We start from the raw sequence: 13,481 nt of genomic DNA, 5'->3' as shown, positions 1-13,481 counted from the left end.
AGGAGCTTTCTTTACTCCTTTCCTCTGCCTTTTTTTGTGTTAAACTTCCTGTCCATTTTGTTTCTCATTAAGACTGAGTGTAAGACATGTCATACCAAAGGTGCCATGACTTACTGTGACGTATTTAAGTATATGTATAGTTTTCCTTTTAAAATCCAAATTCTATTGCATTTTTGCTCCCGCTCTGAATGGCACAGTATGCTGAAGCAGTTTTTGCCAAGCAGTAATGGGTGATTATGCAGCCTTCTCTAGGTTGGGGATTTGAACAGTAAACAAGCATGAACTGTGGAAGTAAAAGCAAGCATCTACTAACCTTTTTGCATTACATTTTAGTCTTCTCATATACATGCAGTACTGCCTTTCAGAATTAAGGTCCTGTTCCCATTTAGCCCCTTTGGCATTACCATTTGGATTAGACCACCTTCTGTGTAATATTTCCTCAAAATAATTATGAAGACTGCAAAGCTACTTAAGTAGATATTAGGTAACCAGAATCCTACCAGATAAGAGAGCCTATGCATGGATGAACTATAGCAAGTGGTGTGACTACTACAAGAGGATAGGTATTGTAATGTTGCTGTCAGGCCACTTGGTTATCTTCACAATGTAGGAGATGAAAAAAACAACACAGTGATTTTGCAGGAAATGAGCAAAAAACCAACACAATGAACACGTGACTTGCTTCCTTTGTTCATTCTAGACAGATGGCTATTTATTTTATTACTGAGTTAGTTGAATCTGCTGAAGTATTGTGATATTTCTGAGGTTATATTTGGCAACTAATGGGGTCCTCGTGGAACCCCATATCAAGTGATTGTCATTTTCCCCTTTTTAGATCATAATTTAGTATTAAGCTGTACAATGCAAATGCCCTTCACTTCATTTTATGTTTATTAGAGTATCCAAAATACATTAAATTCACAACTCCAAATAATAAAGCAATACAAAATGAATACAGATAACAGTATAAAAAAAGTGCCACTTACAACTGCTAGTGCTGAAAGCAAACAATTAAAAACTTAAGAGATGTCAAGATTCATCCCAGGATTAATAAATGCTCTTCTGAAAAAGTAATTGATAAGGGACCTTTATCACACATCAAAATAAACATGCTGTCTCCTTTCTATTAAATATTCAAGTCTTTAAATCTGTTTTGTATGGTTTTATCTTTTAAGTAAGTGCTTTGCTCAGAATTAACTACAGTCTTCAGTTGCATGTCAGCTTTGTTAAATGAAATTATGACAAATGTTTTGAGTTTGGACAATGACAGTTGCTTATACCAGCTCTGTCCATATTCTTATGCTGTCACTAGACCAGTAGTATGAACACCAGCTATAGGAATCAGAACACTCCAGGTTTAGCTTGGACACTCACTGTGTGATTTTCTTTCAAAATGTCCATCACCTCTTCTGTACCTTCTGACCACTTAGATAAATGTGGAGAATCCTAGACATTTGAAAACATGAGACGATGTTGTCTCATTCTTTGAGCTAAAATAATTAATACTAGGAAATAATGTTTCCATGGGTATAAGGCTATTGTCATACACTTATAATTATATAAGAAATAATGTTTCCATGGGTATAAGGCTATTGTCATACACTTATAATTATATAAGAAATAATGTTTCCATGGGTATAAGGCTATTGTCATACACTTATAATTATATAAGAAATAATGTTTCCATGGGTATAAGGCTATTGTCATACACTTATAATTATATAAGAAATAATGTTTCCATGGGTATAAGGCTATTGTCATACACTTATAATTATATAAGAAATAATGTTTCCATGGGTATAAGGCTATTGTCATACACTTATAATTATATAAGAAATAATGTTTCCATGGGTATAAGGCTATTGTCATACACTTATAATTATATAAGAAATAATGTTTCCATGGGTATAACTCTATTGTCATACATTTATAATTATATAATGGTGGGTAAAACTTTTTTGTTCCAGTTTGCCCCCATTACCCCCCCCCCCCAGCCAGTCAGCTCAGTCCATCCCCAATCATTAGTGCTGAGGGCTGACATGAGGGTTCTTTATTAAGGCAGCCATCATGCATGGTTCAGCAATTTCCTTGTAAGCCCTACCCCCTTACACCTACCTCAGTGACAACGCATTGGTGGAGCATGCATTGTTCACTTCCAGTAGGGTCTGACATCAGCAGGGTGTCCTTGTCACCCACAATAGGCACTGTGAGGTTGTTACACCAAGTCTCAAATGGAGAAATCAGCCCATACACATATATCCTAGGATAAATGCACCCCTCTCCTGGGATAGGCCATAATGTTCCTTTATCACAAGACAAACCCACCTCCATAGGTATCACAAGGGATAAGAAACTAAGAGTAATGCTACTCAATGCCAGAAGTCTAAACCTCAAGATGCACGCACTCAAAACTCTCCTTAGCATGGAGAACATCGATATCTGTGCAGTAACAGAAACCTGGTTCAAGGCTCCCGAGAGCACCCCAGAACTACCAGGTTATACCTCATACCATGCTTTTCGGCCCCAAAACTTGGACCGAACCACAAAAGGAGGGGGAGTATCAATATTCGTCAAAGATACCACACCTCCAGGTTGGTGGCACAGCATGAAGCATCAGAGACTATCCATGTGCAACTAACTGTGGGTAAAACTGCCTTCCAGTTTATAGCCTGCTATAGACCACCCTCCCAAACACAGGAACCCCACTCGGCCTTCCTGAGAATACTGGAAAATATGAAGGTCTCTCCAAACACCATTATATTGGGTGACTTCAACTACCCAAACATAGACTGGGAGCATTACTCTAGCTCCAACACCCTAGCCCAAAGGTTCCTAGAATTTATAAACTCAAATGCTATGGAACAACTTGTTACCACTCCCACAAGAGGGGAAAACATACTGGACCTGATCATCACCAACATGGGGACACTATGCTCCAGACCAGAAGTGTATCCCTCACTGGTAAGATCAGACCATAAACTAATCTCACTGGATATTCACATCCCGACCCCACCCCTGCCCAGAAAACCACAGTGAAAAACTTCTCTAAAGCAAATTTCACATGCCTCAAAACCGAGGCAAAATCCTTCAAAGGCCCCGGGCCTGTGGAAAATATGGCCCAGACCACAGAATCCTTTATAAACGCATTCTATGAACACCTTCAGGAATGCATGGATCATGCAATCCCAAATAAAACCAAGACCCAATCCTCCAAAGGCAGACGTCCTGTCTGGTGGACCCCAGCCATAAACAAACTATACAATAGAAGGAGGAAGCTACTACATGATAGAGCAAAATCCCAAAAAGGGAAGGTATCTCTGATCAGTATTAGGGTGGCCACGGTGGTGCAGTGGTTAGCATTGCCGCCTCACAGCAAGAGGTTCTCCGGTTCGATCCTTGGCTGGGGTGCCTTCTGTGGAGTCTCTGCATGTCCTCCTGTGGTCGCGTGGGGGTTTCCTCGGGTGCTCGGTTTCCTCCCACATCCCAAAGACATGCTGCAGGTGGATTGGTGCCTTCTGTGGAAAGGTTGGGCGCCGGGCTGGGCACTCGACACCGTAAAACTCCACTGCCATTCAATGTGCGGACAAGGTGATCCGCTGTGGCGACCCGAAAAAAAAGCCGAAAGGACCCTAAAAAAAAAAAGGAAGAAGAAGAAGAAGAAGAATCTCTGATCAGTATTAGCAAAAAACTAAGGGCACTCATAAAATCGTCTAAGGCCAGCTTCGAGAGAAAAATTGCACAGGACACTAAGGATAATCACAAGGCTTTCTTTAGTTATGTTAGGAACCTGGGTGGGAATTCCCAGATATGCTCAGAATTAGTCCAAAATGACAAAAAATACACCGAGCCCACAGACATTGCCAACATCCTAGCTGACAGGTTCAGTGCAAACTCCCCCCCCCCACCAAAAGGGCAAATATCTATCCCAACAGAGTGCTGCCCCCCTGACATCTCAGATGCTCAGGTAAGAGCCGCCCTCTCCAAAGCAAAAAACACAGCATCAATGGGACCAGATGGTGCCCCGGGCTGCGTCCTACATGAACCCCAAGAAGAGCTAAACCCAAACATAAAACTACTGTTCAATCTTAGCCTTACTACAGGATATGTACCCAAAGAGTGGCGTACAGCAACAGTGGTCCCTCTCCACAAAGGTGGTGCTTCAACGGATCCTGGAAACTATCGCCCCATAAGCCTGACTAGCTTGGTCTGCAAAGCTATGGAAAGGATCATCATGGACCTCATAAATAAAGATATTGGGGACCTACAGACACTGGATCCTACCCAGTTTGGCTTTGTTAAGGGCAGATCCTGCCTCTTAAACCTGGTTGATTTCTTTGAAACAGTCACCAAGGCCATTGACGAGGGGAAGGTGGTCCACACAGCCTACCTGGACCTCGCAAAAGCCTTCGATACAATACCCCACTCGGGCATTATAGATAAGCTCACCAGCTTAAATATAAACCCTATGTCACTAGATGGGTTGCAAACTGGCTCAAGGACAGAACCCACATGGTTAGAATTGCTGGAGCCATGTCAGACTCCAAACCAGTTACAAGTGGCGTCCCACAAGGCTCAGTCCTGGGACCTCTCTTGTTCGGTATATATTTTTCGGTACAGGCCAACACGGAAGGACTGTGGCTGACCAAGTTTGCAGATGACTGCAAACTGGGCGCCGTAATCAACTCTCCAGCCGACACAAGCATCCTCCAAAAGGGCCTCATAGAAACAGACAACTGGTGCCAGAGCCATGGCCTCAAGCTAAACGCCAAAAGTGTATAGTCATCCCCTTTGGCAAAAACAAAGTGCCCACAAATTACCACATAGGTGGTAATCCATTAAGTACAGAAGAAGTCATTAGGGACCTGGGGACCCAAGTTGATAGCAATCTCTCATTTGACAACCACATGGCCAAAGTGGTTAGAAAAACATTTTATATAGCCCACCTAATCATGAAGGGATTCACATCTAGATCAGGGGGGTCATCGTGCCACTTTACTCATCCCTCATCAGGCCCATAATTGAGTACAATGCCCCTTTTGGGATGTACCTTACCAGACACCTGCAGCAACTGGAAAGACCCCAAAAGTACCTCACCAAGAGGATCAAAGGGCTCAAACAGATGCCATATGCTGCCCGGTTAAAGAAACTCCAGCTCTACTCAGTGGCATACTGCCTGCTCAGAGGCGATCTGTGCCTGACGTATAAAGCCATGTCCAACCCGAATTAATGGACATGCTGCACCTCAGAAAATCCAAATCCCATCGAGCTACGCGCTCGAGAGACTTGAACCTCAGCACTGAAATAAATAGGACATGCTGGAGGGACAGATTCATAACCCAGAGGCTCCCTTCACTCTGGAATAAAATCCCAGTCCAGGTTAGGCAGAGTCCCACATTGACTCTCTTCAAGAAGAATCTTGATGAGTGGATGGGAGATCGTAGGTTTACCCCGGCTATCACTTCTGTGTCACTGTTAGACAGAGGCACAGTATACTAACCTCAAAAAAAGGCATAGCAAAATTAATTTAAAATGGGTGGCGAAAGCCAAACACACTCTGGCTATGCTTATAAATGCCCTAGGGCAGATAGCCTAGTATGAACCTATGAACCTATGAACCTATGAACTTGTGTCATCAAACACCAAAACTGCTAAATTAATTTGAGCCACTTGGGCCATACTCAGGACTTTATCCCTTTATGCCCCTGGCATAGGCTACAGTGACAGGTATTTAATACTCCAAAATGTAAATGTTGATTGGACATCAGTCAGTGTAGTCATAATAATTTTGCAATTACTCACATCATTACCATCAACAATCTGTAGTTGCATTGAAATCAGTTTGACTCCTGAACAGAAAAAAATATGTTTTACATTTTCACCGTGCACTAATCAGCAAACTAAAGCAACATTTCAGTTTAAAAAAATATAGTCCCCTTTTACTTACTATTTATGAAATGAAATAATCACTGTTTTTGTTTTTTGACAGTTTGGTATTCATGTACCCATGCTGTACATTACACAACAATTACAAAATAAGAAAACAAGAAAGTGTCAGCAGCAGCAATGAACCAGTGCACAGTGCAAATGTCTCTATGTACATGGGAGGACACAAGTGCACTGTACAAATGTCCCTATGTACATGGAATGACACAGGTGTACAATGCAAATGTCCTTATGTACATTGGAGGGCACATGTACAATACAATTATCCGTATGTACATGGGAGGACATGCACAGTACAAATGTCCCTATGTGCACAGGGGGGAGCACTTGCACTGCACAGATTCCCCTGTGTACATGGGAGGACACGTGCTCTTTACAAACAACCTTGTATAAATGGGAAGACACGTGCACAGTACAAATGTCACCATGTACATGGGAAGACACATGCACAGTAGAAACATCCTTATGTGCATTAGAGGGCACATGCAGAATACAATTATCCCTGTGTAAATGGGAGGATATGCACAGTACAAATGTCCCTGTGTACATGAGAGGACACATGCACAGTACAAATGTCCCTATGTACATGGGAAGACACGTGCACAGTACAAATGTCCTTATGGACATTGGAGGCCATGTGCACACTGCAATTATCTCTATGTACATGGGAGGACATGCACAGTTGTCCCTATCTGCGTGGGGGGTGGGGGACATGAGCAGTACAAATTTCACCCTGTAAAAGGGAGAGCACATGCACTGTACATCTGTCCTAATGTACAGGGGAGGACATGTGCAGTGCAAATATCTCTATGTAAAATGGAGGACACGTGCACTTTACCACTGCCCTAATGTACATGGGAGGGCACATGTGCACTGTACAAATGTCCAGATATACATGGGAGGACACATGCATTCTTCAAATATCCATGTGTACATGGGAGGACACATGTACACTGCAGTTCTAATCCATTTCTGGAGGTTTCCATTAACCGGCTAAGATGGAAGGCAAATGAAGATCAATTTTAAAATGTCATTAATTAGAAGGGTGAAACACTTCTTTTCAATCATATGTAGTACATGAAATTATATGTAGGACCTCTTTATGAATTCTTGTTCTTTCTGTCTGTGCTGCAGAAATTACATGCACTGCCAGTCATCATGAAACTGAATGACACATTCAAATGCAGAAATTGATCCATTTAGACAACAAACCAACTCATCCATTATTACTGGATTCCTTTTGAGGAGAAATGAAAAACAATAGACCCACAACTCTTTAACAACTGCCCTTAGCAGATGTACTGTGGAAATGTCCTCACATCCATAAATTTATGCATGTCTAATCCAACCCCAGAATCCTTAATTACCAAACTGAGGTGAAGAAAGAAGTGCCAACATAAAATGTTGTGTAATTTAAAAAAGTAAGTTTTTTTTAAATGTCACTGCCTTAGTGTTAATAGTGGTTTCCCACACTAAAATAAGACAGAGAAAAATTAACCAAATGTGTTATTTTTATCCCTCATTAATAATATTTATTTGCTCTTCTGACCTTTATTACATCTTAGGAAGCAACCTAGGTATTTTATGGCTCTTTATGAAGCCTCTCTTCTGTGGGCCTCCTCCAGAGGCTGTCACATGGTCACACTGAGTATAAATTGTAAGGAAAGGGGCTCTGGCGTTCTGGCTTTTGCTTGCTGCTGGCTGCTGCTTAAATGCTGTAACTGCTCTGCAGATTGCTGTGGCAGGAAGCAGGGCTACACACTAGCACAAAGAATGTTGCTACACATGAACCATTTCAAGATGTTAACTTCACCTATGAACACAAACTTAGTTTGGAGGCACTCGGTATGGGTGCAGGAAATAGTACATAGGTCACATCGTGGCTTTACATTACAGAGTGTAGATAGGATGTTTGGAAGAAATTGATAGAGTGCTTTATTTATTTCATCATGTTTTGTTAATGTGGTAGCTTCTAGTGATCTACTGGCCCTTTTTGAAGGGAGACACTTTTAGCTACTGTGAAGTGATACAACTTTGTGTCACAATTGTTATTAGAAATGCTCAGGATAGATTCCTTCAATCACCACATTATTTGCAGCAAACAGATAGCGAATACATGACAGGAATCTCCCAGCCACTGGTATAGTGCAGTAGAGCACAGACAAGAACAGACATGTGAGCATGCAACATATACTGGCAGGAGGTGGTGAGAAGGGAATCAATATGTCTCCTATGTTCAGCAACTGTTCGTACAGGAAATCAGGCATAAAACAGTACAATGCCATAATAACTAATAATAAAAAAAAAAGATAATTAACATGCATTTGTCTGTTTGGTCATGAGGTCTGTAGAGCTAGTGAAGCAGTATAGATTGTGGCATTAGAACATATATCAACATCCCCTACAGAGAAGCTAGCCTGGATTGGCATTAGTTTGGTGATGCATAAAACTCCACATTGCTGTGCCTGCTTTTCCCCATTTTTGATGGATCATTTTTTTTTCTTTGTTTGTTTTGTTGTCGTTTGGGTCTTTTACTTTCCAACAGCACCTTTCTCTTACTGTCTCTATTCCTCCTCCTCTTCCTCCTCTTCTATTTCTTTTTTCCACCCGTTTCCCTTTCCATAGACATCTCCGATTTTGCGAACAATAATAGTAATCGCAGAGTGAGTCAACGACCTGACAATCTCTCCACAGTGACCAATGCCATGACGGGAATGAGCCCATCTCCTTCTTTATCTGCTCTCTCCAGTCGTGCGGGCTCCATCGGAAGTCTACATGACAGATTGATGTTCACACCAGGCAGTGAGGAAGCTATTGAGAGGCTGAAGGTAAGAACGGGGTATTCACATGTTAACTGGTGTTATAATGACTGTTGTTGCAGTAAGTGACATTCTGTTGACTATCCACAGTTTGGTAAGAAAGTGATTGACTGTTAGCAATGCTCACTGTACCTTTTGTTCTGGGGGTTATTTTGTAATCCTGACAAATATGGCATGGTACTACCATCAACAGTTGCCTTGCAAGTAACAAAAACAGTATGAAATGCTAAATAATTACTGAATACTGCTCAGGACTCCTTTTATTAAGGAATACATGCATTTTTTCTCCATGGATCTCTTCATCAGGAAGATTTCCTCATAAGCTGCAGCAGTCTTTGTTCTGCCTGATTCATTATCAAGCCTGTCACCAACCTTTAAAATGTATGTATATGTACAGAAACACATACATATGCACACACACACACACACACATATATATATATATATATATATACACACACACACACACACACACACACACACACACACACACACACACACACACACACACACACACACACACACACACACACACACAGACACACACACACCATGTACCCACACATACATAGATATGTATACACCCACATGTGCACATGCTCACATGCGCGCACACACACACACGCACACACACACACACACACACACACACACACACACACACACACACACACACACATTCGCACACACTAACCAATACCCAGACATACATAGATATGCATGCACACACATGCGCACACACACACACACAAAAAGATATACAAACACACACATACCAAGATCTTCATTATGAATGTTATACCCATGGTGCAGAGCTTTCAGCTACCATAAAATAACCTGTAAAATCACTTGTGTTCATGGCTGTTATGCGCACTTGGCAAAGTTCCTTTGCCATTAACCACGCCAATACATTTACAGATTGACGTTTTCCCACCATCCAGGTTTGTATATTTCTTGGCATTCCCACTTCCCAGTCACAGAAGGCATTTGTTTAGATTTTGGTAACCAGACATGTATCATTGAAGTACTCTTTCCATATTACTGGAATATGCTATTACTTGACAACGTCCCCCTTCTTCCCAGCCTGCTACAGTATACTTAGTTTGCCTCTGACATTTCTGAATCACGTAATATCCAATGACAGATTGCTTCCTTGGTTTTACTACCTTGTATGTAACGTGCAGTATATGTACACTTTAATGTATACTGCACTCTTGTATCACTGTACATGAGATGCATTCTTGTTTTTGACCAATACAATGCTTTTGTCTATGCTTTTGTGTATGCATTATATCTGTGGCATGGGTTATAAATGAAAAGGATCAACTGACCAGCTCACCCACCAGTTACAAACTTCAATAAGTTACTGTGACAACCAGGAAATGGCAATGTTGCTCAGATGTACAAAACAAGAAAATAATTGGAAGTGCGAAAGATTAAAAAATGTCCAACATTTATTAGTAAAAGGAGATTAACAACTGCAGACTGATTGTACACGTAAAATATTCTTAAAGTATCTAATGGTACACTGTTTTTATAATTTAAATGAATAGAGAAAACATAAAGAAACAGATGCAGTTACACGTGGAAATGAGCAACAGATGTTACATTTTTAAACATTGTTAAACCATTTCCATATACAAGTAGTTATCAGGTGGACAGGAGTTCTGAGCAATCAGTTTATCACCAATACATATGCCAGCACAGACAGCAGACTGACTCTAGGTATTTGAAGCTAACTTCCTCCTCTGCTAGCATTAGTCAGTGTCTGAAAATGATTCACAATTTAAGCTCAGAGCAAAAGCCAGAGAATGATTTAAAGAAATATTCAAGTGTTTAAAACGTTAACAAACTGGAGGTTCAACATCTGGTTATAATAGGGCTGGACAGTGATGCCTGGACAGTATTACCTGCAGTGCATTGGCAGTGAATAGTGAGGGTACTGATACAAGTCTGAAGGGATTAGATGAGAAATGAAGGGCTGTACCACAGGTAGATAGCAGAAAAGTTGCCATTCTAGGGATAGCTTCAAAGAGAGACTAACAAGTAATTAGGTATTAATTTGGAGAACCTCATTTTGACAGATCATTAGAATCTGAAACCGTTTTGATACACAAGATTTAAGTCTGAATTGAATTCCATGGAAAAAGATGTTGATTATGAATATATTTAATTCATTTACCTGCTCTGGTTTGTTTCTGTATCCATGCAAAGTTGCATAAAGCATATTCAGAGGCATGTGTCCATCCAATCAGTGAGGTCACTGACCATTCTGACTTAGTGAGGGACATTGCTTTTCACTGCAGAAACCATCTGTGATTCTGCTGTGGTGCAGTTGAGCTTCACGTAGTCTTCACTGCTTCACATGATATGTGGATAATCAGATGCCACTGAAACAAAGAAGGTGGCCTTAACCTTATGTGACTATCATTTCTTACCTTCAAGAAATAACGTTTTTATTCCCTCAGTCAATCACCATCTGTCTTAGGCATTACTGAAAAGGCTTTTACCAAAACAACAAGAAGTGAAAATCTGTAATTAATATACTCTAGCAGGCATTTAAATGAAATTGAGAAAGTGTTTTACCTCAATATATATAAGTGCTTCAGAGTTGTGGATTTTCATTCAAATGCAGCACACCAACTTGCATTTGATTTTCTAGGGCCCTGCTTATAGCAACACTCTTTGCTGACTAGGTCTAAGTTAAGCAGAGCCAGCCGTTACTATGTATTAGTTAACCTTAACAAAAGTGACAATTGCAGCTGTGTGTTTGCTTTCTTGTTCTTCATATAAGCAGCGTAATATGATCTTGAGATTAAGGCTATTTTCATCCTGTTATTAATGTTTCTCAGTGTATGCAGTGATAAGCAATTCACTGTGAACATTGCTACTCTTTTCTCATTTGAACCCATGTTGTTATGATTGAAGAGTAAGAAAAGTCCTCTGCTTTATAGGTTCATAGGTTCATAGGTTTATACTATGCTATCTGCCCTAAGGCATTTATAAGCCTAGCCCAAATTTTTGTGGCTTACGCCACCCCTTATATGAAAAAATACTGTGCCCATTAGTTTGTTGTGCCTCTGTCCAGCAGTGACACAGAGATGATTCCCGGGGTAAACCTACAATCTCCCATCCACAGGTCTAGATTTCTCTTGAACAGAGTCAGCGAGGTGCTCTGCCTCACATGGACCGGGATTTTATTCCACAGCATAGGGAGTCTCTGAGTGATAAATCTATCCCTCCAGCACGTCCTATTTATATCCGTGCTAAGGTTTAAGTCGCTTGCTCTAGTAGTTTTGGTGGATTTGGATTTTTTGAGGTGGAGCATGTCCATTAATTCCGGGTCGGACATGGCCTTGTATGTCAGGCACATGTCACCTCTGAGCAGATGGTATGCGACTGAATAGAGCTGGAGTTTCTTCAATCTGGCAGCATATGACAGATTTTGGAGTCCCTTTATCCTTTTGGTGAGGAACTTTTGGGGTCTCTCCAATTGCTGCAGATGTCGGGTGAGATACATCCCGAATGGGGCATTGTACTCGATCATTGGTCTGATAAGTGAAGAGTACAGGGGAACAATGACCTCACTAGATCTGGATGTGAATCCCTTCATGATCAGGTGGGCAATGTAGAAGGTCTTTCTAACCACTTTAGCAACGTGAGTGTCAAAAGAAAGGCCACTGTCAACCTGGGTCCCCAGGTCCCTGATAACCTCTTCTGTGCTTAGTGGATTGCCACCTATATGGTAGCTTGGGGTTACCTTGTTTTTCCCGAAGGGTATGACTATACATTTTTTGGCGTTTAACTTCAGGCCATTGCTCTGGCACCAGCTATCTGTTTCCGTGAGTCCCTTCTGAAGGATATCCGTGCCCGATGCACTTTCCACTATGGCGCCCAGTTTGCAGTCATCTGCAAACTTTGTCAGCCAAAGTCCTCCCATGTTGGCCTGTACTTCTGAGAAGTAGATGCCAAACAATAGGGGGCCAAGGACCGAGCCCTGTGGGACACCACTTTTGACCGGCTTGGAGTCTGACACAGCGCCAGCAACTCTAACCCTGTGGGTTCTGTTCTTAAGCCAGTTTGCAACCCATCTTGTGACATATGGGTTTACATTTAAGCTGGTAAGTTTTTCTACAATACCCGAGTGGGGTATTGTGTCGAAAGCCTTTGCAAGGTCAAGGTAGGCTGTATGGACTGCCTTTCCCTCATCAATGGCCTTGGTGACTGTTTCGAAGAAGTCGACCAAGTTCAAAAGGCATGATCTTCCCTTGACAAAGCCAAACTGGGTCGGGTCCAATGTCTGCAAGTCCCCTATATCTTTGTTTATGAGCTCCATTATGATCCTCTCCATAGCTTTGCAGACTAGACTTGTTAAGCTTATGGGGCGGTAATTACCAGGGTCCGTAGAGGCGCTGCCTTTGTGGAGTGGGACCACAGTTGCCATACGCCACTCCTTGGGCACGCATCCTGTGGTAAGGCTGAGATTAAACAGCTGCCTTATGTGCGGGTTTAATTCCTCATTTAGCTCGTGTAGCACACAGCCGGGGACACCATCCGGTCCCATTGATGCTGTGTTTTTAGCTTTAGAGAGAGCAGCTTTCACCTGCGCATTTGAGATGTCCGGGAGGCTACACTCGGCTGGGATAGTTATTTCTCCTTTAGGGGGGGAGAGGGGGGTGAAGTTTGCACTGAACCTGTCTGCCAGTATGTTGGCAATGT

General features: G+C 41.7%; 1 protein-coding gene across 18 annotated transcripts in view; it reads left to right on the top strand.

Moving 5' to 3' along the window:
• The window catches only part of KIF1A (kinesin family member 1A), a 2,189,582-nt gene that overhangs the window by 1,065,335 nt on the left and 1,110,766 nt on the right, over window positions 1-13,481 (top strand). For 11 of the 18 annotated variants that reach the window (XM_044071030.1, XM_044071031.1, XM_044071029.1 and 8 more), the window contains one exon: window positions 8,569-8,771. In XM_044071030.1, coding sequence (XP_043926965.1) covers window positions 8,569-8,771 — 203 coding nt within the window. The remainder of the gene's footprint in view (window positions 1-8,568; window positions 8,772-13,481) is intronic. The other 7 variants (XM_044071047.1, XM_044071036.1, XM_044071035.1 and 4 more) reach the window with 1 other exon arrangement.

Source organism: Protopterus annectens, chromosome 5.part0 (assembly GCF_019279795.1).
Source record: "Protopterus annectens isolate FY-2018-M chromosome 5.part0, PAN1.0, whole genome shotgun sequence".
NCBI classification, from domain to species: domain Eukaryota; kingdom Metazoa; phylum Chordata; order Ceratodontiformes; family Protopteridae; genus Protopterus; species Protopterus annectens.
Note: the sequence above shows the minus strand (reverse complement) of the source record. Positions and strands in the feature narration are given on the sequence as shown.